Raw genomic sequence first — 27,711 nt, forward strand, 5'->3', positions numbered from 1 at the left:
CCCAGGGCTAAGAGGGGTTCTCTTTGGACCTGGAACTTTATGGGGAAGGGGAGAAAGCAGGGGCTGCCTGAGGTTGAAGACATGAGGTATCTGATACCTTGAATGGTTTGATTTGAGCTGTGGAGAGTGAAGGTGGGGAGAATGTTGAAGGAACGTGGGCAGCTGTCTTTTTGACTTTGGAGTTGTAGTTGGCTACTTTGTCTCCACCTCAGCTGGAGTCATTCAGGTATTTGGGCCCAAGCTGTGTGCCAGGCCCGGGTTTCCTGAGAAGAGCCAGACAGGTAACAGTGCCTACCTTCGTGGTGCTCTCAGTTTAGTTGGATTTATAGCCGTCTATGATTTTATACGTTTGTGTCATGAAATAGTTACACAAAAACATAAGCACTTCAGAGGAGTGTGAGTGTGTAATGAAAGAGGAGTGAGTGAAAACTAGAATGAAACCCAAAGGGTGAATAGGACTTTGTCAAGAGGGAGCATAACACATTTCAGAAATTGCAAAAGCGCGTGTGCTGGAGCAAGGTTAGTAATTTATGTGAGAGAGAATTTGTAGCTTAGACTAGGGTGATGACAGTACAGCAAATGATATTTGAGGGTTAGAATGGTTAGGGCTGGGTGATAGGTTGGATGAGGAGAAAGAGCAAGAATGACTCCCAGAGTATTGAAATGGTTAGTTTTACTTAGATGGGGAAGATGAGCAGGTTGTGGGGGATTTTTGAAAATTTCTTCTGCTTAATAAATCCGAGATTGTTTATGAAACAAGCCAGCGGTGGGTGCTCAGGTGGTTGCATTTGTGTGAGCTTTGAATCCTTTTTGCGAGTTATCTCATCTTTATCCACACCTTGGAAATGGGGCTTTTACTCCCATTTCGTAGACTGGGAAACTCACGCAAAGAAAAATGAAAGGAAGTTGCTGAGAGTGAGGACATTGACTCAGGGCAAGTCTCTCCCCCAGCAAATGAATTCCCAGAATGGAATCGCTTCCATTTTGTCATTTTTACCATATGTTCACTCATTATATAACAGTTATTGTACTTCTACTGTGTGCCATTGACTGTGCTTAGTAGTGGCCCTTCTTAAATAGTCATAAATACTGCTTACTGACTGGGTGTCTGCTGTGTCCCTCCATTTTCCTTACTTCATTCTCTTTGCCCCAATTTGTTTTTATACGTTTGCCTTGATTTTCTTTTCTTGCTCATTTCTATGTTTATAGTGTTGTTTTAGGCCCATGTGTGATGGCTTTACAGGTGTTCTAGACTAGCTCACAGGCTTGCTTTTCTGTTTTATGCTGAGGTAAGCGTGGTGATGGAGAAGGCAATGGCACTCCACTCCAGTACTTTTGACTGGAAAATCCCACGGACTGAGGAGCCTGGTGGGCTGCAGTTCATGGGGTCGCAGAGTCGGGCACGACTGAGTGACTTCACTTTCACTTTTCACTTTCATGCATTGGAGAAGGAAATGGCAACCCACTCGTGTTCTTGCCTGGAGAATCCCAGGGACGGGGGAGCCTGGTGGGCTACCGCCGTCTGTGGGGTCGCAGAGTCGGACATGACTGAAGCGACTTATTAGTAGCAGCAGCAGCAGCAGCATGTACCTTTTGCCCATCTGTGTGTCTAGACAAAAATGTCTATTCATGTCTTCTGCCCATTTTTTCTTGGATTTTTTGCTATTGGTTTGTGTTAATGTATTTTGGGAACTAACTTATCAGATACATGATTTGCAAATATTTTCTCTGATTCAATGGGTTGCCTTTTCATTTTGTTAATGGTTTCCTTTGCTGTGCAGAAGCAGCTTTTTAGTTTGGTGTGCTCCCCCCTTGTTTTTGGTGTCAAATCCAGTAAGCCCAAAATTGATGTCAAGGAGCTTACTGTCTCTAAGTGTTTGGTTTTGGGTCTTACATTCAGCTCTTTAACTCAATTTGAGTTAATTTTTGTATGTGGTATAATATAGTGATCCATTTTCATTCATTTGCTTGTGGTTGTCCAGTTTTCCTAGCACTGTTTATTGAAGACACTGTCCTTTACCAATGAGGTCTTGTTAAAATTAAGCCAGTATAAAGTACAATGCATGCGTGTGTGCTTGTGTGCTCCTTCACGTCAGTCGTGTCCAACTCTTTGTGACTCCATGGACCACCCACCAGGTGGCTCTATTCATGTGATTCTCCAGGCAGAGTACTGGAGTGGGTTGCCATGCTCTCCTCCAAGGGATCTTCCTGACTCAAGGATCGAGCTCTCCTCTCCTGGGTCTCCTGCATTGCAGGCTTGATTCTTTACCCATTCAGCCAGCTGGGAAGACCCCTGAGGCATGTTAAGCAAGTTAAAACGCATGAGTTCACAAAGACACCCAAGAAATTTCACTGGTCTCACCTTTGATTAATACTACAAAACTAACTCACTTTAAAAACCAGTTCTTTCCCATAAGAACTGTACTTCAGGTTCGTTACTTGATATGAGGGGAAGTGTCTCACTGTAGAGGTAGTCTATATAAAAAATGAAGAAAAAATAGCATAGTATACCTTTAATGAAATTAGAGAACTAGGTAATGATCATCAGTGGCTGCTGACATCATAGAAGACCCAACCAGAATTTATACCCTCTGATGAAAGTATATACCACCCAATCTTGTCAAAAAGCTTAGCTTGAATCAGATCCACAGGGGATGAAGAACATGTTGATGACATCACAGGAGTGCAATCAGTGAAATGTAGGATGTCAGAAGTTGCAGGACAAATACATTGCAAAGTGGAGGAAAAAGAAGCATGGAAACCTTTAGTTCAAGAGAGACTTATGGGTCGTATCAACCAATACAAGGTGTGGGCTTTACTGGCTCCTGACTCGTTACCAGCTGGAAAAGTTACGGAACTTCCCTGGTGGTCCAGTGGTTAAGACTGTGCTTCCACTGCAGGGGGCACAGGTTCAATCCTTTGTCAGAAAATTAAGATCTTGTGTGCCCTGTGGTGCAGCCAAAAAAAAAAAAAAGTTATGAAACTATTGGGAAAATTTGAACATTCAGTTTTGCTATTAAGGGATTAATTTTTTGATGTGATCATGATATTGTTACATTTTATAGAATAATCCTTTTGGAGGTACATACTGAAATGTTAGAGTAAAATTATGATTTCTGCAATTTGCTTCAAAATAATCCAAGGGAAGATAGAAAATATTAAAAGCTCTAAGTTCCTGAACATTAAAAATTTGAAAAATAAAGAGTGTAAGAATTTGAGTGAAACAGCCAGTGTGGGCTGAATGAGGAAGGCTTCATGAAAGAGGGTAGATCAGGGATAACAGAAATGGAAAGGCAAGACGGGAGATGGCTAAAGGCAAGGGGGACATGGATCAAGGGTAATGGCTTGAATTCAGCAGTTAGACTAGTAAGGTAGATTGATTTCCCATTTAGGAAAAATTTATGGTTCTTAACCCCCTTTTCGTCAGATTCCTTCAAGAAATCATTCTTCGAGAAGTGAAGAGCAGTGGACTATTTCCCCAGAAAAAAATAGTATTTGCAATCTTGTATTCTATAATCAGTGGTTTCTGGGTCCCTGAAGTCACTCACGTGGACTCTCCATTTCCCAGCCATTGCCCCAAATATCTACCTTTTGGGTAAGGGGCTACAAGAACCTGTTTAGGAGCTTGTTGTTTAAGTGGAACATTTCCTGTTTCCTGAGATCTCCTGTGAGTTGAAACTTGTAATTATTAAAGGTTGGTTCAGTTGCAGTATTCTCTCTAGTGTGAAAATTGAGTTTCCTAACCTATTGCAGCAGAAATGGGATTGATGGTGGTACATTGTAATTAGGTTTAACCATGAGATTGGTACTTGACTGGTTTTGACCTATTAAAATGGCTGTTTCAGTGTTTCTTTCTGTAACTGCTACATTGTCGGCCTCACTGATTGAATATAGGTTGCTTTGTAGCTCCTTTATCCAGGGCTTTCACTCATTGCATCGTTCTGATACCAGAGTAAAGTAAAGACATACCCCTTATAAGACAGCCTTAGGACTGGAGTATGGAGTCACAGTGGTATCTGAAATACTGAAGGGTGTTTGAAGCAGTTTGTTTTCAAATTTTGTTTTCACTCCCAGTCTTCTCATGTATCATCTGCAAGAACTTTTTTTCTTTACTGCTCCTTCTTGCTACAGAATCTCTAGTATAAATGTTATACTTAAAATTAAGCCACCTTACAGATTACTTATTAATGGTAACTTAATGATGAAGAAATGTGGAGCAAAGCACAGACGTTATATTGTTCTCCCTGGTAACTGAGGCACTGATAAAGACAAAGTATTCCTACCAATAATGTGTACTTGACTCTGAGCACGAGGAAATCACCAGGTGAATCCAAAGGGCTCTCTTCTGTAAAACAAATGGCCTATACCCTTCAAAACAACAAAATCAACATCATGAAAAGACAAAAAGGCAAAGGAACTGTTCATCAGTGCTGCTGCTGCTGCTGTTAAGTCACTTCAGTCGTGTCTGACTCTGTGCAACCCCATAGACGGCAGCCCACCAGGCTCCCCCATCCCTGGGATTCTCCAGGCAAGAACACTGGAGTGGGTTGCCATTGCCTTCTCCAATGCATGAAAGTGAAAAGTGAAAGTGAAGTCGCTCAGTTGTGTACGACTCTTAGCAACCCCATGGACTACAGCCCACCAGGCTCCTCCGTCCATGGGATTTTCCAGGCAAGAGTACTGGAGTGGGGTGCCATCACCTTCTCCAATTCATCAGTGCTAAATTTCCTGATTATTAGCTGTAGGGAGAATGTTTTGCTCTTAAGCATGCTATGTAGGTTGAAGTGTCATGATCTTCAGAAAACATGTAGAGAGCGAGCAGAGTGTTAAAAAAAAGTACAAATGTGGCAAAATGCTAACTGAATCCATCTGAATGGTGTTTTTGTGTGTTCATGACAGCATTCTTCTAGATTTTCTAATGGTTTAGTTAAAAGTTAAGAAAAAACTTGGGTAAATTTTTTTCAAGTCAGCAACAGAATTGTACTTAATACCTAGAAAGTATAAAAGAGGGTTTCAAATTTATTCTGGTCACTCTTACTCCCCCTTTGCTGGCCTAGGAGTACCTCAGGCCACACTTTTAGTTCTGTAAACATTATTAATTTCTCCTTGAATTCTTTTTAATCTTTTACCAATTAAGTTTTAGTTTCTGGGTGTGGTTTGTTACCCCTAGAACTCTTGACAGATGGAGAGTATAATTTATATGTAAACTTAAAAAGTAATGGAGAAAGCAAATCACCCACAAGTTTTGGACAGTGGGAGAGATCGTTTTGACAAGATTTGAGTGCTTACGAGACAGGCATTGTTCTAATGTTGTGAAGTAACAGTGAACAAGTTTCTGGCTTCTTGAAACTTGCAAAAAAGGGTGGGCCTTAGTTCATTCAGGCTGCCAGAATAAAATAAATAATAATTGACTGTGTAGTTTATAAATGGAATTTTTTCCCTCACAATTAAGGCTAGATGTTAGAGATCAGGGTGCCAGCATGATCAGGTCAGGGCCCTCTTCCAGGTCATAATGTGTCCTCATGTTAAGAAGGGCATCAGGGATTTCTGGAACCTCTTTTATTAGGGTACTATTCCCAATCATGAGAATGATCTACCTCCTAGAGGCCCCACCTCAAAATACCATTACCTTAGGAGTTAGTTATTTAAAAGCAGAGATTTGGAGGACCAAAAGAACTCATAGCAATGGGGGAAAGAAAAATTAGGTGGCGTTTATTGCCGTGGATAAGGACAGGAAATGACAGGGACTTGAAGGCTGCTATTTATGACAATCTCAAAGTTCTTACTTAAAAGAGTGAGGGGAGGAATCAATTGGAAATATAGGAGAAGACAGTCTGAGCAAGGTCAAAGTATAGGAGAAGGGGTCCGATCACATGTGTTGTTCTGGTGTAGAAGGGGTGCATTTTAAGTGGGGAAGACTACTTGGAATAATCCCAGTTTTCCTTTCGGGACCTTTAATGCATGTGTTGCCACAAGATGAAGATTATATCTGAATTTAAATTTCTTTTTGCCTTTTAAGGCTGCTTGTGCTGATGTTAGTTTTACTAGTGGGTAACTGAACCACCATCATATATACAGCAGTTTGAGTTCATAAAGAAACACTGCACATCCCCCAAGTTTCCCATTAAGTGTTCATGTGGCTGAAAACTTGAGCCTATTCTCATATCAACCTCAAGAAGCTTTTAAAAGGGTGTTAAAGTCTCCTTAATTTTTTAAAAATAAATTAATTACTAAAACTTGAGTTATAGATGTAGTCACCTTCCTGGATCTTAAGTTGGCAGCATGTGATACTTAGACCTACATTTAAAAGAGTAGGACATGACAACTCGCTGAGGGTAAAAAACCAGAACTATAGAAATTACCTGGTTTCTGATGTATAAGCCACTGAAATCTCACCTTAGGACGTAATGTTTCATTATCATGAGCCAATTCTGAAGTTTTTATTTAGAGCAGAAAGCAGCCTGAAAAGTATGAGGCCTAATTTTCAGGTTAAAGATCGAACATTCAACACTCCAAACCTTAGATGGGCTAGAGAGAAACTCCTGAATCAGACTCGTCTTTGGTGATAATGATTATCATATCAGCCTTCTCAAGTTTTCAATTTGTTAGAAATTGAAATTGGCTAGTGTTAGGAAATCCCATACAGGTCAGGGAACTGGGAAATGTAATTCATGTCATATATTTCTGAAGCTAAATTTCAGGTCCTCAGACAAAAAGATCAAGATGGTTTTCCTATTTATTTTTTTAAAAAAGTCCAGAATGGATCAAAAAGAACACTCATCAAGGACACAGGTGCCAGACATAAGGCCAAAGGGTAGCTAGGAAAGTGTGCCTTCAGAAAATTTGGGCGACTTGTGTTTTAAAAGCTGGATCTAACAAATAGTTAGCTCAGTTTTCTTTTGATCTAGCTTTCCCTGCTCCTCCTCCCAACATGGCACAGCAGGCTTGCTTTGCAAGGCCTCAATTGAGGAATTCCACATACACACAGGCTGGTACAGCAGTACTCAGGTCACTAGAAGGATCTCATCACCTTATGGTTTCATTCCAGACCCAACTGTCTTCACTGTGTGAGATTTCACCCCTTGAAAATATGGCTGCTGCTGCTGCTAAGTCGCTTCAGTCATGTCTGACTCTGTGCGACCCCACAGACTACTTCAACACAAAACAATGTTACCTCTTTAGAATGATCAATAAATCATCTTTCCAACTTTACATGCAGCTGAAATGAAAAAGAATGACAGGCTAGGGACAGAATACTGTGAATTTTGTACTGCTGGACTTGTTACTCATGAAATGATCATTAGCTAATGGTCACTAAATTTACATATTCAGGAAATTATATATAGAATACTGCAAAAACACAGTAGAAGACTGAAGTTTGCCCGTTTCAGCTCAGGAAATCCCTTCACTCCCAAGCATGTTGTCCTTTCAACTCCAAAGTTTACTGCTGTTACTGTTTCTCCTCCTTTTGATTGTCCTTTTGCTCCCCAGTGCCAGAGCTTCCAGAGCCTTCTCGCTCTGATGCCATCTGTAAGAAAGCATTTGAGAGTCACTTGTTTAATGTTAAGGGTGACAGTTTGTTCTCTGATGAACTGAAAATGAAGGAGCTATAGCCTACCTGTCCCACGCTCCCAGGTTTAGTGATTTCTTCCCTTTGGGTTCACCGCGTCTCCCTCCCAAAGTATTCAAGAAGACCAGGAAGTTTACTTCCAAGTCCAATACTCCCAGTTCCATGACTGGCTGTGTAGCAGTCATCAGTGAAAGTGATCAAGAGCAGTTACATAGAGTTAGGAGCAAAATACCTTTTTGTATGCCATTTCGAAAAGCTTCAATGATGCTTGCTGAAGGGAAGATGCCGCCTGCCTTATGTTTTCGCCCGTTTCACTGTCTTTCCGAGCAAGGAGCTCCCTCATTTTGGAGATCTCTTCTTTTAGCTTGTTGCACTTAAAACCAAAACAAAGCCAGACCCTCACTTTTTCTGGTTTTCTTAGCCCAGAACATATAGCAGAATGTTTAGAAAGACACTTTTAAGAAATTGCTATCAAGATCCAGAGAAAAATGACTGTCACTGACATTAGTGACAATACATCCCAAACTTATTGAGCTGTTTTAAAAGAGGACTTACTTCATCAGCAGGCAGTTGGTCCTTGAATTCTTCCATCTTGGTCTCTGTGTCATGGATGATTCCTTCAGCCATATTAACTGCTTCAACTCGTTCCTAAGAGAAATTAAAAATGCAGTATGAACAAAGACTTACCAATCAACCTGCTAATGGCTACACACAGTTAAAGAATATAAACAGTAAGAGGGAGAAATCACTGTGGTCTGAGATGTCTTTAAGAGATTTTAGCTGGATTCTATGACAATTTTTATATGAGAATAAATAAGAAAGGCACTTCACATAAGTTACAAGTAATCACCTTCTTTCGCCGGTCTTCCTCAGCATACTTCTCTGCATTTTTAACCATATTTTCAATATCATCTTTGCTTAATCCACCAGAAGACTGAATCACAACTATAATGAAAAGAAGGCACCGCATTATTTTCCAGGAAAATGATATGCTTCATATGCTTTTTTCTCTACTGTATTAAGAAAAAGAATCCTCCTGTTCAGAGTAGCTAATATTGATGTGAATTATGGAGAAGAGGAATAGCCTACTGGCCTATAATAAGCAGAGGGAAACCAAGGGTCCTAATATACAAACATCAACTAACTGCCCTACCTACCAAAAACTTCAGCAATCCAGAGGCTCAGTGCTTGTTTGTTTTGGGGAATAAACACCATACCTGATAACGAGACACTGATAACTAAGGAGAATGAGGGCAAGAACTCACCATCCTCCCCTGAGGCTGGGGGGGGAAGATATACACAGTCTAGAGTGTAGTTCCTAATGGAGAGGAACTTCAAAGTCTCTTACCTCACTCTTGTTATTTTAGTCACTAAGTTGAGTCTCACTTTTGTGATTCCATGGACTGTAGCCCACCAGGCTCGTCTGTCCATGGGATTTCTCAGGCAAGCACACTGGACTGGGTTGCCATTTCCTTCTCCAGGGGATCTTCCTGACCCAGGGATCAAACCCACATCTCCTGCATTGCAGACGGATTCTTTACCACTGAGCCACTAGGGAAGCCCTTACCTCACTCTTACAATCTAATAAATAAGAGAACTTACTCTGCTGCTCGCGTCCTGTACCCTTATCTTTGGCAGAAACATGTACAATCCCATTGGCATCAATGTCAAATGTAACTTCAATCTGAGGGACTCCACGAGGGGCTGGGGGAATTCCAATCTAGAATAAATGAATACCAGAGTAAGCTCCTCTCACCAACAGGTCCAGTGGTCTATTTCCAAAACCTGTATGATCTTCTGGGGAATAAGTTACCTGTTTTCTGGGAGAAACATGCGAAACTTACACTTTAAATGTACAAAAACAGGAGTTTGTAGGTTAGGGTAGTACTTTCCTTGCTGCCTGAAATAAACAACACTCATACCAGTGAAGGCTGGCTGCAGCAAGTAACTGTAATGGCTTTATGTACCTAAGAATACACAGTGAGAGCAAAGTTCTCCATTGCTCATGTCCGTAAGAAACAATAAGCAATGCTGACTAGAAGCTAGTAGCAAGTGATTTCCCTAGCAGTTCACTGGTTAAGACTGTGCTTCCACTGCAGGGGTCACAGGCTAAATCCATGGTCAGGGAACTAAGATCCCACATGCCGTGCAGTGTGGCCAAAAAACCAGCAACAGTATCAAATGTCTTTAAAAGTAGTAAAGAGATATTTCTTCTAATCACTGTTTATGAACATTTCCCTGAAGCTTATAAACTTCTTGACTTAGTTCCCAAGGCACAAGAAGCGAGGCAAGGCTTTCAAGTAAAAACTGAAGCCCTGGTTATCTGGCTGCAGCATTCATTTGAATGCTATGTGGAAATAAAACTGTGTCAGCAGTTTATAATAATATTAGGAGTCAGAAGAGTTTAACTTCACCATAAAAAGAATGATCATGAGCATGAAATTCAGGATTCCTAATACCTACCAAAGTAAACTGTCCAAGAAGTTTGTTGTCTCCAGCCATCTCTCTCTCACCCTGACACACTTTAATCTCCACTTGAGTCTGTCCATCAGCAGCTGTAGAAAACACCTAGGGAAAAGAAGGAAACTTGCTGGGTTGGCAGCCTGATTAAACTATTACCCCCTACAAACTGCTAACCAAAGGAAGAAATTCACATCCCAACATTGGAAGAATCCTAATGTACACTATGTTCAGAACAAAGGCCCATGTCTTTACAGAGAACAGGAGTAGGATTAGGACAGCAGAAGGGCATACAATAGCTATTGTTCCAGCTAAGCAAACGCATTGTACAAAGATGCAGCACTAGCACATAAGGCCTCAAGAGGAGGAGCTATAAAAAGTGAGATGTTGAAACATGCTCATCCAGAGAAATGGGTCAGAGAAAGGACATTTATGTTCATAGTCACAGGAAATCATCACTTTTCTTCAGAATGATGTTGTGGCAATATATCACTGCAAGCATAGCAAGAGTCATACATAGTTCTTTCATAAAAACATCAAAACTCAGAAAGTTAGGAAGTAATTCTAAACCTAAGACCCACTGTCCAAATAACCCTTGGCTTGGTATCTCAGAACTATCATTTACTGGGAAGACAAGCACACTCCCTTAGTGTCAGCCAAAACATTTTATTTACTGCCTCTGAGAATAAAGTAGGAATTTTCAAATAATGAGGCTCCTTCTGGCACATTATTGTCCTGTGAAGGAAGACACCTGATGACTTCCCTAATATCACCACCACTCCTTACAGGTAAAGAGAACTTTTCCAGGAATATAAGAGAATAAATGACAAGATTCTTACCACCCACCCACATTCAATTAGTGTGAACTGCAAAACAGAAAAGTTTTCTAGAAAGAGCTCACAGAAGTGGTTACAATCACATCCCTCACAGAATCCAGTATCTCTGTGAGAAAGTAAGGAGGCGGTGACTTTTACCTGGCTCTTCTTGGTAGGAATAGTGGTGTTCCTGTTAATAAGCTTGGTGAAGACACCTCCCAGGGTCTCAATACCCAGAGACAGGGGAGTGACATCCAGCAGCAGCACATCTGTCACATCACCAGCCAGCACACCTCCCTGAATGGCAGCTCCTATGGCCACAGCCTCATCAGGATTGACAGCTTTACTTGGGGCTCGGCCAAAGAGATCCTGCACAGTCTGCTGAACCTGAGTGCCAAGAAAAAAGAACCTTGTCACTAGCTACTCAGGGCAATTGCCTGAGAATGAGAGAAGAGCATGTATCCACAGACCCCACCAGATCCAGGATAGGTTGCTTCAGATCCAAGAATGTTTACTCAAATTATTATTTTGCAGTTGAGTTCTTATGAATGAGTTAAGTATATTATCTGGTAGCACATACTTTACTCAGAATATCTCATTTATAGCCTTTTTAAATTTGGAAACAATTTGCCTAAATTTTGTCATCTGATTTCCCAAGCAACACACTAGGAATAGAAGCCGGAAGGCACGGGGACTTAAATCGATATTGTCCAAGTCCTCTTCTATGTATCAACTAAAACTCAGCTTAAAAGCAGCAGTAGTAATTCAGTAATTCAGTACCAGTGCTGATGTGAGGTATGTTTTCCCCTCCGTAGTTTACTAATGCTAGGAAAAAATTCTATTTGAATATAACATCAGAGATAATTTGTTAACATAAAGACACCTGCTTGATTCAAAGTCTCTCTTTTTCACCCCCAGTTTATTGTTTTCATTATTTACTTAACCATAAGTACTCAAAGGAAAAAATTATGAAAATCAAAGCCCAAGATCATTCTATTCAAGCTATAAAGAATTATACCTTCAACATGTTCTGTGCTTAGTCATTAGTTTTCCACACACCTGTCTTATCAGAATGATGGGTTGATACAATGCATCATTGCACAAATCTCTGTTGAAGATGGTATTAGAAACCCAAACACTATACTGCAAAACACATATCCAAAACTGCCTACAGAGGATAGTTAATTAAGCTGTATGTTAAGGTGTCTTGGACTTCATACTGCTTCATTCTGAAAAATTCTATAAAACTGAAGTTCAGGGTCCTCCTTGCTAGTACTCCAAAGACATCCGCCCCCTTCTTAATCCTTTCCTAAAAATATTCTTTAAGACTAGAACTCTAGCGAGTACACAAATTCATACCCCTTTCAGGCCAACGTGGTAGAAAGGTCACACACACATGTCCCTACACAACAGAAGCCATATGGTGTGCATATGCTGTGTCCTAAGAAATCGTATGTGGGCCCTCTCCACTCTCCATGACAAGAATTCCACGGGTACTTACCTTGGGCATCCTAGTCATGCCACCAACCAGAATCACTTCTCCTATGTCACTCTTGCTGACTTCTGCATCTTGCATGGCTTTTTGGCATGGGGCAATGGTCCTTCTGATTAGATCAGTAACAATCCCTTCAAACTGAGCCCGGGTCAGCTTCATATTCAAATGCTTGGGTCCAGAAGCATCCATTGTAAGGTATGGCAAATTGATGTCAGTCTGCAAGGGAAGCAGGAAGACCAGTTGTGAAGTCTATTACTTCAATTAAAGACTACACACTAGAAAATATTTCAAAAACCACAGGGAGGATCAGACACACTTTAAACGAACAGCTACCAAAGATAGACTCTTAAAGATTTAACCTCTTATCTTCTCAGAAGTAACACTACAAATCTATTAATAATAATGAAGGATGGAATAGAGAAGCAGGAAAAAAAATCCCCGTTCAGAAGGTGAAGAACTGTCCTGCCATTAAAACATGCATTAAGAAATCACACTACTTTGTTTTTACCAAGTTTTTTAAAAAAATTCACTGTACTTTAAGAAAAAAGTCACATGTATGCTCTGAACCAAATAATCTGCCACCAAACCAGGGCTTTACAAGTCTAAGATGCTTAAAAAAGCTACAACAAAAATGTCTAAAGGACTGACTACTGCTATGATAGTCACTGCTGCTGCTGCTAAGTCACTTCAGTCGTGTCCAACTCTGTGCGACCCCATGGACGGCAGCCCACCAGGCCGCCCCGTCCCTGGGATTCTCCAGGCAAGAACACTGGAGTGGGTTGCCATTTCCGTCTCCAATGCATGAAAGTGAAAAGTGAAAGTGAAGTCGCTCAGTCGTGTCTGACTCCTAGCGACCTCATGGACTGCAGCCTACCAGGCTCCTCCGCCCATGGGATGTTCCAGGCAAGAGTACTGGAGTGGGGTGCCATCGCCTTCTCCATATGATAGTCACAGAGAGCAGCAAACACTGCTACAGTCACACCATGTAACATATACTATCAATAAATGTAAAATCCTAATAAGGCATGGATTAAGAATAGTTAGGCTAACAAAACTCACTATTAAACATGCAGAAACAGGTGTCTCAGGGGTGAACTCCCAGAAGAGAGTTAAATTTATGCTGCACCTCCAACTTCACAACTTCAGGCCAAAAAGCAATAAAGACTGAGGGGAGCAAACCCTTAACCACTTTTCTTCAGGTAGAGCACCCTGGACAGTTAAAGGCTTAATAGAATTAACAAACCTTCTGGATATAGTTTTAAGAACACCAATAACAATTTCCTCTTTGCACAATGTTAAACCGAATCAGAAAAAAAATTATCTAAGTTAATGCAATCCAATAGAACTTTCTGTGGTAATGGAAATGCTACCTGTGCTTCTCAATCCAGCAGCCACTAGTCATACATGGCTGAAAAGCTGAAATTCACCTGAGAAATGGAATTGAGTGCAACTGAGAAATGGAATTCTTAAAAATTGTATTTTGGGACTTCCCTGGTGGGTCCAGTGGCTAAGACTCTGTTCCCAATTCAGGGCGCCCAGGTTTGATCCCTGGTTAGGGAACTAGATCCCACACGCGGCAACTAAGAGTTTGTATGCAATCATGACCCAGTGCAGTCAAATAAATATTTTAAGATTGTATTTAATCTTATTTAGCCATATGTGGTTACTATACTAGTGCAGTTCCATATGCTCTAAGTTACAAACTGAAAAACTCCAGGACTTTCCACCTTCAAATGCCAGTTCCATCATGAAGTTTTGTCCCTTCTCTCTCTCAAATCGAACCATGTATCTCTCCCTACCTCACCCTGGTCCAAGTGCTTTCCTCTCACCACCTGGTGTAGTTTTAACAGCCCCCTACACTTTTTCACACCCACTCAGGCTGCCACAGCTCCCCCGCATTTTTCACTCCACCTCAGGGTGCTTTCCCCAAACTGATCATGTCACGGCCCCATCTCAAAATTTTTCAGTGATTTGTAGTTATCTGAGGAAAGACACCAAATCCTCCAATCTGTAAAGCCTCCAGCTCTTCTATGCTCCTCCTGCCCCTCTAGTCTGTACTTCAGCCACACTGACCCTTTCTCAGGTCTTACCCCACCACCTCATACTTATCTGGCACTTTATGTTTTCCTGATCAACTCACCTTGCAGGAACTCTAATTATGTCAATTACCTGTCAAGTTCCTCTATTATTAGTCTAAGTTTGCCTTTTTTAGAAAATACAATTAACATATACATTTACAGTACCACTTGCTATTTACTATACATTATCCTAAGCATGTTATACCTATTAATTTACAAATCCTCACAACTCTAAGGGGAAATGGAGTGCTAATTATCCTCATTTTATAGACAAGAAAATAAACATTAGTAATTCATCCAAAGTCATATAGCAAATAATGAAATAGAAACTTAATCTCTACCAGTCCACCTACAGAGTAACTGTTAATCTCTACATTACTTCTGACATTTATTGATATGTTTAATTAACTAATGTCAACCTTTCCCTGGTGGATCAGATGGTAAAGCGTTTGCCCATGGAGGCAAACTTGCACAGGTACATATTCCCCAGCCTTCAGCCAGGTTTCATTAACTCACTGTCTAGACTGGTGATCCAAATAAGACAATTAGAGACTTACATAAAAAGGTGTCTGAAATAAAAACAGAAGTAGTTCTGAGAGTCTCCTGGTACTTCCAGGTTAGTAATTCTAATTTTGCACGCTGTTCAGTCTAGATTTTCCCAGGTGGTGCAGTGGTAAAGAATCCGCCTGCCAATGCAGGAGATATAATAGACTTGGGTTCGATTCCTGGGTCAGGAAGATCCCCTGGAGGAGGAAAATGGTGACCCACTCCAATATTCTTGCATGGAGGATCCTGTGGACATAGAAGCCTGGTGGGCTACGGCCCATAGGGTCACAAAAAGTCCAAAAAGTCGGAAAAGACTGAAGTGACTTAGCATAATGGTACAGTCTAGATTTTAAAAATACTATCTTTAACACAAATAAGTATATTCAATGTCATTCAGCTCTCAATTAAACCATTATTTGACTCCTGTAACATAACCTGATCTGGTGCTTAACAAATTTCAGCTCACCCATTAAAAACACAATGATTCTGTTAATGGAAAAGTTTTTTTACCACCAACCAGAATATGGTTAAAAAAAAAAAATCTCACCAATATTATGCCAATTAAAATTTGCTATTCAAGTAAACTCCGGCTGAAAAGATCCATCAAGGCTGTTGGAATTTGTCCATGTCTCACCTGCACAGATGAAGAGAGTTCACACTTGGCCTTCTCAGCAGCTTCCCGAACTCTCTGAAGCGCCATGTTGTCTTTGGTCAAATCAACCCCCGTCTAACAAAGACATAATATAACTAGTGTAAATGAGAAAATGAATACTACTTAAATCGCAGTGGTAAGGTGTAGACAAGACAAAATAAAGCCATACCTTTATAAACAAGCAAAAATTAATTATTGCCTTTAAAAACCTACAGGAAAAAGACCTAGTCTGAAAAAGATATATTATGTCCGGAGTTAAAGGGATGAACTGTTCTCACTTCTTTACAGCTGTAGGATTCTAGCTCAAAAAAGGAATTCTCAAAATTCCTTTTCCAATACAGGTATTCTCCCAATTTTCCAAAACTTGCTTTAAACCACACCTCACTTTTATAAAAGATCTATATTAACACCTGTTTTTGCCAACCAAATGAAATCTGAAAAAGATTTTCACGTTTACAAAAAAGGCAAAAAGGACAACTAATATTCGGCATTTGCTTTGCAGCAAGCCATTATAGAGGCAGTGTGCACCCCAAGCTCCTTGCCCAGTAACTACACTTATCTGAGCATCAAGCCACCATAGCTTTGAACTATCTGGGAGCATATGAACATTTTGTTTTGTGCATCCGTTAGCAAAATGTGGCCTAAGGTAATTGCTTGTTTGCTTCACAACATTTCAGCTTATCAAAGGTCTCAAAGGAAGACGTTTTCAGATAGTGGAGGGAACCTATATAGTTGTCCATCAGTATCTGTGAGGATTGGTTCTAGCACTTCTCTCCAAAAACCTGGATACCCCAATCCAAAGACATTCAGGTTTCCTATATAAAATGCCACAGTACTATTATACACCAGGTACTGTATCCTTTTCATTGTTGTCTGTTCACAATTTGAAGTTACAATAACCAGAACAGTTCAGACTACCCATGAAACTGAAATGCAATTTCAGTGGACTATGCAACAGTCTATTAACGGAGAAAAAATATAAACAAAGCAAACCGCAGTCCAAAGAAATTCTCTGTATTTCAATGTCTACATATTAACCACACTGGTAACTAACCTCTCTTTTGAACTCCTTCACAATGTGACGCAGCAAGGCCTGATCAAAGTCTTCACCACCTAAGAAAGTGTCTCCATTGGTGGATTTCACCTCAAATACTCCTTTCTGAATTTCCAGTATGGAAATATCAAAAGTTCCACCACCTAAATCATATACAGCAATGCTAGAAAGAAAAAAGAAGGCCTTCAAGAACAAATTCATCACAGGTAGAGTTCAGTCACCAAACTAACATAAATCTGGCTATTTCCCCCCACCCAGGTATAATTATGAAAGGTGATGACTGCCTAAGTGTCATATGTCTTAACATATGGTCCTTACAGCAACATGTAAAAAACACATAGGCGTTAAAATGAAATGCTAAACTTCTGGATGAATACTTGCCAACAGGCATACCAAGGGAGTAAAATAACCGTGAAAGTCAAAGTGAAGTCGCTCAGTTGTGTACGACTCTTTGCGACCCCATGGACTGTAGTCTACCAGGCTCCTCCCTCCATGGGATTCTCCAGGCAAGAGTACTGGAGTGGGTTGCCAAATAACCATAGCCAGTACTTTTAAAAAGAAAAGAAAGAAGAGAGAAAAAGTAATCAAAGGAATAGTCTTGAAATGAATGAAAAACACAGTCCATAGAAACCTGGGGAAAAGATCAAGGCAGTACATTTTTAGTCTAAGGCGCAACACTAAGAAATCAAGATGATGACTGAGAATAGGTTTCAAGATTCCGTGAACTTGGTCTTACACATCTAAGTGGAAATTTATTACACAAACTTACATTTTGTCTTCTGATTTGTCCAGACCATAAGCCAGAGCAGCAGCTGTGGGTTCATTAATTACCCGAAGCACATTCAGTCCAGATATCTGGCCAGCATCCTTAGTGGCCTATAGAAAAAGAAAAAAAGCATTTTCCACCCTTGTGTCCCAAGTACCATTTATTTTGTGACTAAAAATGCTAATTGAACTCACCTGTCTCTGAGAGTCATTGAAATAAGCTGGGACTGTGATCACAGCATTTTTTGCTGTATGCCCCAAATAATTTTCTGGAAAAGAAATCAATGAAAATCAACCATGAGAATCCTATCAGATAAAATAAGCTACAATTAATAATGTAGCCTGACAACCCATGTCATCCTCTTGAGATCACAAACAGTACCCATTCGTTTTTTAGCATATGACCTAACATGTAGAGATCTTATTGAAAAACACTCTGATTTAAAAAACTCAAGATCTCACCTTTAACACATTAGTGAAGGCTCACCAACTACAATGACCTAGACTTAAAAGAGCCACTGTTTCTCTGTTAGGTAGGTAAAACAGGGAAAAGGAGTCCAAAATGGCGGTGGCTAAAAGGACAAGGAAGGAAAAAGCCCAGAAAATAGAACAAAGGAAGGTCTGAGGACCGGAGTGAGGACCTCAGGAAAAACAAACAACACTCCTGGCTGGCCCAATTTACATAGGACAGGCCCAGGGAGAGATAAACATATAAATAGAGGAGCCAAAGCTAGCTCTCTCTCTCCCCCCCACACGCTGGGGCGCTCTTCTCCGCTGGGGCGCTCTTCTCCTCGTGTCTTTGGATCAACGTGCCCTCACGCCTCGAAGATGGATTTTCCTGCTATCTTCTAAATAAAATAGAGCTGTAACACTAGCTGTAACACTGATTTGTCTAAGAGCTATAACATGGTCCATTTGAGACCAAACAGGAAGTTATAAGTTTTACCTAACAGACACAAAAACTTAACATGTAGTCTTTCGGTTTCCCTTCTGGGAAAAAGAAACATGCAAGCCACCATTAGGAAAACTTGGAAGAGAAATTCAATTTGTAGAGAAAGAGTAATGAAGTTTTGCCATTTCTAGGTATTCTGTGCAAAAGTCACTGCAAACTCATTCAAAGGTCAATGAGATAAGGAAGCCAGTGATCTCAGAGTAATCATGCAGTTATCTGAATTTTTCCAGATATGAACTAAGCTTTCTCACCTGCAGTCTCTTTCATCTTCATCAACACAAATGCTCCAATCTGACTTGGGGAATAGAGTTTTCCATGAGCTTCAACCCAGGCATCGCCATTAGAGGCACGGACAATTTTAAAAGGAACATTTTTACTGAAAGACACAAATATTTGAGAAAACATGCTAGCACAATCTACCATGAAGTTACCATACACCATAAAAGCCCATCTTCCACCCCATGAGATCCATGCCAACAAATGAGAACTTCAGGAATTCACTTAATGAAATCCTTTAGAAAGTAATCATTAACATGTTAAAAACATCCTGATGAAACCTGAACATTCTCACCAAATACTTATGCAGCTGCTTTGGATAACACAGAGATACCATATGACCCAGAAACTTCATTACCAGATGTCTACCCAAGAGAAATGAAAATGTACATCCACATACAAACCTACAAATGTTTATGGTAGCATTACTCATTAACAGCCAAAAAGTGGGAACAACCCAAATGTCACCAATAAACATTAAATTATGTATGTATGTGTGCAATGGAGTATTATTTGGCCATAAAAACAAATGAAATACTGATAACATGTGACAGCAAGGATAAACCTTGAAAACATATTGAACTATCTGATCAGCACAAGATGGAGCCTATGTCATCTGTCTCGTGTTTAACTCCAATTTACATGGTCCAGGTATGACTAGCCAAATCTTCATATATCATGTCACACATAGCAAAGTCCTAATCTGTGAAGGCAGAATTGAATATTTTGAAGAAGACACCCTCTGGGCAGGGGCAGGGCCTGTCCCCAGGCATCCTGCTAGGAAGACTGTTCTATACAGCCTTTGCAAATAAATACAATCTTACTATTACTCACATGTCTTTCTGAACTTCTGGGTCATCATATCGCCGACCAATAAGACGCTTGGTAGCATAGAATGTGTTGTTTGGGTTGGTGACAGCCTGTCGCTTGGCTGGCATGCCAACAAGTCGCTCACCATCTGCTGTAAAGGCTACAACTGAAGGGGTGGTTCTGGCACCTTCAGCGTTCTCTAGCACCTAAAACTCCCAAAGTAGGACAGAGAGTAAGGTTCCAGTCACCACCAGTGTCTTTATATCAATTATATGAGACACAAAGCAAACATTAAACAATAGTACTAGTGAGGATATTCTTCTTGCCCTGTAAATATTGATATAGTAAGCAACTACTATTTGAGAGTGAAACAATTTTCAACTAAGAACATCCGAAAAAACAGGAATATATATAAATCAAATGTACTTTTGTTTTGGTGACGGCTAAAAATTTCAGGTATTAAAAAAAATTTGCAGATTTCCCTGGTGATCCCCTGGTTAAGAATCCACCTGCCAATGCAGAGGATACAGGTTGGATCCCTGGTCTGGGCAGATTCCACATGCTGTGGGGCAACTAAGCCGGTATGCCACAACTACCGATGGCTGAGCACCCCAGAGATCCTGGTCCACAATAAGAGAAGCCCTTGCAACAGACAGTAGCCCCCACTGGCTGCCAACTAGAAAAAGCCTGCACGCAGCAACGAAGACCCACCGCAGTAAAGAAAAAAAAATTTTTTTTAATCACCAAAAAGGATTAAAAGACCCAGGTGCTTCAAATATTATTGAGGAGAACCAAGTGGGAATAAAGATTTTAAGAACAGAATAGGTAGGATTCAAGAGGAAGAGCCTCTACCACAGCAGGAAATAAAGAACATTCTTCACTTATGACCCAACCTTTGCATTATTTGGAGCTCCACTTGCTTCTAGACTGTTTCTGCACCTTTAACTTTTGTTTAACTGACTTATAAAAAGGTAAAATTTTATTATCTCTATATTAGGACACACTTAAATCCTGGGAAGTTAAATCCATTTGATTATTACCAGCATAAATTAAGCACAAAGATGCACCTCAAGCGAGTCTTAAGAATTTAAACAAAACCTTTAAAATGTCCCTTATCTAAGCCAATGGACACAGAATTCTGAAGTGTCTACTAGCGACCACTACATGGTCCAGAGCCTCCAATTATGCTCACCTTTGCTTGTTTACCTTCCATAACTGCCACACAGGAGTTGGTAGTACCCAAATCAATACCAACAACTGCTCCCTTGATTGCTTCTGATCTGTAAGACATTTAAAACAATGCTACGGTGAGTTAACAGTGGTCTCCAAAATGGTGGTAAAAAAGACTTATTTTACAATATGAAGGTAAACCTTGAAGAAGGTTTGCTAGAAAACAATTATTTGCTACTGTGGTGAAATGAACACTCTCTTAATAAATATACGTGTTTTTTTCCCTGAACAAAATAATCATAAATTTAGAGACCATTAGTCTGGGACTTAATATTTATCATCTATTAAAGAAAATGAAATTATACTTACGCATAGTCCCGCCTTGAAACAATTCTAAAAGCCTCATGACTAAGGCCATTCCAGCCATCCTTAAAAAAAAAAAAATTGCATCAGCCATCAGTTACATAAAAAAACTTGGGCTTGTTTTAACTATTCTTCTGAAGAATATGTGAATGTTTGAGATTTTCATTCTGAGTGGCTACCATGCATAAAGTTCATTAAAATTGTAAGATATTTTATGTATAACAGGCATAATGGTACTGACACAGCAATCAAGTCCAATAAAGTATAAATTTTCCAAATAAGTCAGACAAACAAGTACATGTAAAACTGTCCTGAATTACATTAAAAAAAGGTTTCTCAACTTCAGCATTATTGATTTTGAACAAAACTTTTGTTGGGAGCTGGGCTGTTGACTGCAGGATGTTCAGCAACAACTTGGACCTTTACAACTAGAACCTAGTAGTAGCATGGTTACCCAGACTGTAACAACCAAAGGCTTTTTCAAACACTGCCAAACATCCCGTGGAGAAGCAAAAATACATTACAAAATAACTACTCAATTTCACTGTCACATCAGTGTCCACTTAAGATCCACACATGTGTGTGTTGCAAATATAGATTTAACTTAATCTGAGCCATTTCCCCATGTTGCCAAGCTAATGCTTTAAGGGGAGTAGAATTAGCAATCTTGTGAAGTCAGTTTGGGTGGGGGGGAATATAGAGTAGGGGGGAAAAAATGTCAGGAGTGGCCTCTGATCAGGATCAAAGACCTTTGTTACATTCTCACCTCAGGCTATTGCTAGTCGTCCTTTACTCAACCTGAGCGCAAAGAAGTACAATTCCAAAAGATGTGTTTCTACTCTTACACGATAATGAGCAATCACTCCATGGCCTTTTCCTGATTTGCTTATTTTTTTCTGAAATAACGGAGATGAAGATTCTGGGACAACAACTATTAAATGTTCGCAAACAAGAAAATCAGAGCTTGACTTTTAATTTATTGCTCGGATGCTCTTTCTTCCTTCGTCATATCGTAGTAACCGGGCCCCTGCACACTCCGGATTTTAGAAGACTCCTTCTTCTACACGTAAGCGAAAATAAAAACTATAATAGCTATTCCTTCCCTATAGACTACGACCTCAAGGCCCAAACTGCGTAATCCGTATCAAAAAGCCTATCAGAACGACTACCAGCTACTTGGTGAAATAAAACTCGACGCTCCCAAAGAGTGTGACTCAGCAAAGAAAAAAAGGCAAAACCCTGAATTAATCCTTGAATCAGCAACACTGAATACTGTTATTTTCCATCTCTCCTCTTTCCCGGAGGATTCTGACCCCGAAGGCCGCGCGCGGCCTGCCGCACTGAGTCCCAAGACCGTGAGCCCCTCGGGGAGGGCCCGGCAGTCCCTTACCTGGTGGCGGGCGGCTGTGGGGCCCCGGGAGGCTGCGGTGCCGACGAGACGGGATACTGCGGCTCGGCTGGCGCTTATCATGGCTGCTAGACGGTGGAAGTACGACACAGCAAAGAGGCGCTCGGACGGCCGAGGGCAGCGCGGCGCAGAAGTGCTAGCGATTCTGGAAACCTCCTACCACGTGGGGTGGGGGGCGGAGGTTGACCGCTGCGGCCTGGAAGCCCGCTCACCCTCTGAGGCGCCGCCCGTGCTGCCTGATCAGAGAATACCTGTATGACGCGCCCGGAGGCAGGGCCTATGGCTAATACGCTTCGAAGCCTGATAGTTGGGAACAATATGTCCTTCTGCGCCTGCTGCAGCAGGTCAGGGCTCCATGAGAGACGGGAGGTCTAAGAGCGGTATAAGGCAGAACTGTGGACAACCCCGGTCCTCGGAGGCAGGAAGGACTCAAGGTCACACGGGAGAAACTGCGAACAGATTACAGTCTCCTTGCGTCAGTTACGTGAGAGGAGGGGTCTGTTGCGCTTGCGCAACTGGCCGCCCGCCGACGGCCTGGAGCGCATGTGCACAGGGAGTATTGAAAAACGGGGTGGAGTCTGACTACCGCTGTCATAGGGTGCTCAAGCTCACGTGAGTTTCGTCCTTACCACCCCCGTTTCCCTGGGAGACCCTGGCGGCCGCAAAGTCCGCTTGAGTTGACTTTTCCTTCTGGAGGAGGGCGCCATTTTGCCCTGCGCTTTTGTTCAATGTAAACCTGGGGTTTAAAACCTTTGTTGCTCACCCTCGTCCTTTGTCTTTTGACTGCCTGTTGCTGTTGCAGTAACTTGAAGTAACCTGCATATGGAGACCTTAGGCGAATTTTTTCTGTGTTTTACCACAGGGACCTTGGGTTTTAAACTACTCAAGAAGACTTAAGTTCATACAAAGCATTGGGTTACCTTAGGCTAATTATCGTGCAGACCGTCAAGAGAAAAACATACCTGAGCTCAAGATCCTACTGCCCAGCTTTGCTGGGCCTCACTGAGGCTCAGAAACCAAGCAGGCCCCTGTGGGGCCCACCTGGGCAGGAAAGCCCTTCTTTACCCCCTGTTGCTTGTTTATAGACTTCTTTTAGCTTCTTTAAGGTACCCTTAATTCCAAAAGGCAGGTTTCAGCAATTGCTTATTAGGGGACGAAAACAAGAGAGGCATAGTCAAGTAAGAATAGCACAGCACTGGGGCACGGTCATGGTTCCTCCTCAGGGAGTGTGTGGTCAGCTGTGTCTTGGTGACTCCACAGACCATAGCCCACCGGGCTCTGTGGAATTTTTCCAGGCAAGAATACTGGAGTGGGTTACCATTTCCTTCTCTAGGGGATCTTCCTGACCCAGGGATTGAACCCCTGTTGCTTGCTTTGGCAAACTTGGTCTTTACCACTAACATCACCTGAATATACGTAGTATTTATGAGTTCTATGGGAATTAGGCCCTGCTCAGATAGAGAATGGTAACTTAAACTTGAGGGCAAGATTCCTCACTACCAACCCACCAGAAGGAAGTCACATGCCTTGCAGCCCTCACCCCAAATTTTTCCTATAAAAACTTACTCTCTAAAAGCTCTCAGTTCAGGGATTTATTTAGAGCATGGGCCAGCCTTTCTCCTTGCTTGACCCTGCAATAAAACCTTTCTCTGCTCCAAACTCCTGTTTTGGTTGGTTTGGCTTCACTGTGTGTCAGGCACACAAACTTGTATTCTGTAACAGGTCCTCAGGCCCATCTCGGAAACCTTGTTGCCTGGGTCAGCGGACATGGGTTGTATAACAAGATGCCTGTGACTTCTTAAGTCTCAAAGTCCGATTTCAAAAGAGAAAGATGCTCCACTATTCTGATGTGAGGACTTGTGAAGGAAATTTTGGGGAAGTTTGGGAGGGAAAGAAGACAGATGAAGAGTTTACCTTGTAAGAGAGAAGGGAAGAGGGAGTAAGAAAATAAAGGTCCAACATTGTATTGTTTATAGGTTATACAGGTCCTTTTAAGAAGTACCCTCACACTCTTATTTATTATTTATTGTCCTTACTTGTCTACCTAGTGCTTTCATTTCTCTTGTTTTGTTAATTCCCTCAGAAGTAGATTTTTCTGCAGTCATCCAAGCGACAGTCTAATGACTCCTATTTTTAGGATATTTGTATACTAAAACAATACATTGATGCTGAAGAACATTGAGGGGAGGGATAAATTGGGAGCTTGTGGTTGAGGTATGCACACTACTATATATAAAATAGGTAACCAATAAGGACCTACTGTATAGCACAGGGAATGCTACTGGATACACTGTAATGACCTATATGGGAAAAGAATTTAAAAAAGAGTGGATATATGTATTTGTGGAGAAGGCAATGGCACCCCACTCCAGTACTCTTGCCTGGAAAATCCGATGGACGGAGGAGCCTGGTAGGCTGCAGTCCATGGGGTCGCTAAGAGTCAGACACGACTGAGAGACTTCACTTTCACTTTTCACTTTCATGCATTGGAGAAGGAAATGGCAACCCTCTCCAGTGTTCTTGCCTAGAGAATCCCAGGGATGGGGAGCCTGGTGGGCTGCCGTCTGTGGGGTCGAACAGAGTCAGACACGACTGAAGCGACTTAGCAGCAGTAGCAGCATATGTATTTGTATAGCTGATTCATTTTGTTGTACACCTAAAACTAGCACAACGTTGCAAATCAACTATGCTCCAATAAAAATTTTCAAAAAAAGAACATAGAAACATAGGGAGGAATGATAAATAATATTAAACATGGAAGCAAAGTATAAATTGAAAATTTCACATCCCTACCTTGCATATGACACAGAGGAGGGCAAGTGGGATAATTGGTATTAACTGCATCCCCTTCACATCTTTTATCTACTAGTTCTCCTAAGAATTTGCTCTTTTTCCTTCTTGTTGCATACACTTAAAAACCACAAAGTGTTAATCAGAAGAATTCTGGAATCAAATAGTGTTAACTATTTGATTAAAGGATGTGTGAGAGGATGATTCTGGGGGTACACATAACGCTGAGGTTTTTGTTGGTTTCCCCAAGAGCCTGGTAAATACTCAGTATGACCACAAGGGGGATGTTGTAGCTCTAGACACTATTCAAAGCAGTATCCTGAGAATGAGGCTGCATGTATCCTATTATTTGCCAGAGTGAAGGACAAGCTTTGGGGTTGCTTTGCAAATTAACATAGCCTGCAGCCTGAAGCCTGGAAGAAATGAGCCTGAGTCTAAAAAGAAATAGGGTGCAAATGAATCCGATCAGATCAGATCAGTCGCTCAGTTGTGTCTGACTCTTTGTGACCCCATGAATCGCAGCAGACTGGACAATTAGATCCATGGTTGGCTGATACAATTCTTCATCATAACACAGCAATGTATTCCATTTCTCTGTTATCATTTCAATGTCATACTGAAAAGTGAAAGGAGTTGGTACATAATTTTCATGAGGGTAATTGTTTACCAGGCAGAACAGACAGCTGTCTAATACCTGTGCATACTATGTTTTATATTATAACTTTTAAACATTTAATTCCCAATCATTAACAGGAATTGTCTTTAAATATTAATCACTTAATAGTTGTCAAGTGTTACTTAAGTGCTCCACTGTCCTAAATGCTTTCTAACATTCTTTAATGGAATGTGCAAAAAAAAAAAATGGTCTCAAGGGAATAATACTGTTGGTATTCCCATTTTGCAGATGTGAAAACTGAGGCTTAAAGTGATCCAGTATGTTATATAGGTCACATGGCAATTGAATGGTAAGGCCATATTTGAAGCCAGACTGTCTGACTAAAGAACCTATACTGCTAACCACTAGGCTTTGCTGTCTCATAATAAAACTGGATCTGATCATTTATCTCTATGTATACGGAAGAAGAGTTTTGTACCATTGGCCTAATCCATTATTAACAGCAGTTATTTTAGGCAATTGAGTTAAAGCTATAAAAATATTTTTATGTGGTTTAGGTTCCAGGACAACTATAAAGGAAGTTCAATCTGTAATAGAATACATAAGATCAAGTTTATATTTTTAAAGGAGTTTCTTTAAACTGGTGGCTCAGATGACATTTTATTCAGTCTTCCCAAAGATGAATATCATGCTGTGGCACTTTCCATCTTCATGAAATAAAAATGTGACATACTGCAGGGATTTGTCATTTTTATTCTCCTTGGAATTTTTCATGTACCTGCAGCAGATTTCAGGAGACAGTTCCCACTTTTCTGTTTGGGTATTAGCTACACTATATTGGAGTACATTACACAGTGTCACTTTACTCAAGTCTAATTCAACAGAACTTGCCCCAGTGAAGTGTAGAAAGTATTGTGTCAGTGATATTTCTGTCCCCAGGGATGGTGACAATTAGTAGGTTTCTTTCTGTATGGAATGTCTGGTAACCCACCAACCTGCCTTCCCTCTGAAAGGACAAGAGAAAAATAGAATATGACCATGAAAGAAAACTAAGGCAGCAATAAATTAAGAAAATCACTTTGATTAGATTTGATATTTACATTCTAATGATAATGCAGTCTCATTGCACAGGGTAAAAAATCAGTTAACCTCACTTGGATTTTCATTCAGGTTTGAAAAACAGGTGGCTATTAGACAGGTCCAAGGATCTATGTGTGAAGTCCCTATTTGGGGAGGGTGTAGGACTGACAAACGGAGGAGGCAATGGCACCCCACTCCAGCACTCTTGCCTGGAAAATCCCATGGACAGAGGAGCCTGGTGGGCCGCAGTCCATGGGGTCGCTAAGAGTCGGACATGACTGAGCGACTTCACTTTCACTTTTCACTTTCATGCATTGGAGAAGGAAATGGCAACCCACTCCAGTGTTCTTGCCTGGAGAATCCCAGGGATGGTGGAGCCTGGTGGGCTGCCGTCTATGGGGTCGCACAAAGTTGGACACGACTGAAGTGACTTAGCAGCAGCAGGACTGACAAAAGCAGAGATTTGCTCTTTATGAAGACCCATTTAATAATTCTTAAGGATGTAGGAGCCTTTTCTGAATGCTTTCATTTATTCTTAATCAGAATGATTTAGCAAAAGGAAACCTGAACTTGGGTTCTAGAAACATAGAAATTTATTTAGATATCATTTAAAATCTAACCTTTGCAGGCAGGGATAAATTGGGAGATTGAGATTGACATATATATACTACTATACATAAGATACATAACTAAAAGGAACCTACTACTATAGCACAGGGACCTCTACTCAATACTCTATATGGCCTATATAGAAAAAATGAAGGTCACTCAGTCATGTCTGACTCTTCGCGACTCCATGGACTGTACAGTC

General features: G+C 40.9%; 2 protein-coding genes and 1 non-coding gene across 3 annotated transcripts in view; 1 reads left to right on the plus strand and 2 right to left on the minus strand.

Moving 5' to 3' along the window:
• Positions 1-6,419: 6,419 nt before the first annotated feature.
• HSPA9 (heat shock protein family A (Hsp70) member 9) lies at positions 6,420-22,747 on the minus strand. Its single transcript, XM_055554927.1, has 17 exons — positions 22,397-22,747; positions 21,013-21,071; positions 20,666-20,753; positions 19,498-19,679; positions 18,639-18,763; positions 17,631-17,704; positions 17,440-17,546; positions 16,671-16,833; positions 15,599-15,691; positions 12,347-12,556; positions 11,005-11,232; positions 10,034-10,138; positions 9,173-9,290; positions 8,421-8,515; positions 8,126-8,218; positions 7,803-7,943; positions 6,420-7,528 (listed from the first exon to the last, which is right to left on the minus strand). The coding sequence occupies exons 1-17, from the start codon at positions 22,475-22,477 to the stop codon at positions 7,451-7,453; spliced, it is 2,040 nt and encodes a 679-aa protein (XP_055410902.1). The 5' UTR covers positions 22,478-22,747; the 3' UTR covers positions 6,420-7,450.
• Positions 11,877-11,947, minus strand: LOC129642579 (small nucleolar RNA SNORD63). Its single transcript, XR_008709832.1, has one exon. It is a non-coding gene; the product is annotated as a small nucleolar RNA SNORD63 (small nucleolar RNA).
• A 153-nt stretch (positions 22,748-22,900) lies between the features above and the next one.
• CTNNA1 (catenin alpha 1) overlaps positions 22,901-27,711 on the plus strand; it is a 329,686-nt gene continuing 324,875 nt past the window's right edge. Inside the window, exon 1 of the mRNA XM_055554916.1 lies at positions 22,901-23,026. The gene's annotated coding sequence lies outside the window, so the exon portion shown is untranslated. The remainder of the gene's footprint in view (positions 23,027-27,711) is intronic.

The sequence above is a fragment of the Bubalus kerabau genome, chromosome 1 (assembly GCF_029407905.1).
Source record: "Bubalus kerabau isolate K-KA32 ecotype Philippines breed swamp buffalo chromosome 1, PCC_UOA_SB_1v2, whole genome shotgun sequence".
Lineage (NCBI taxonomy): Eukaryota > Metazoa > Chordata > Mammalia > Artiodactyla > Bovidae > Bubalus > Bubalus kerabau.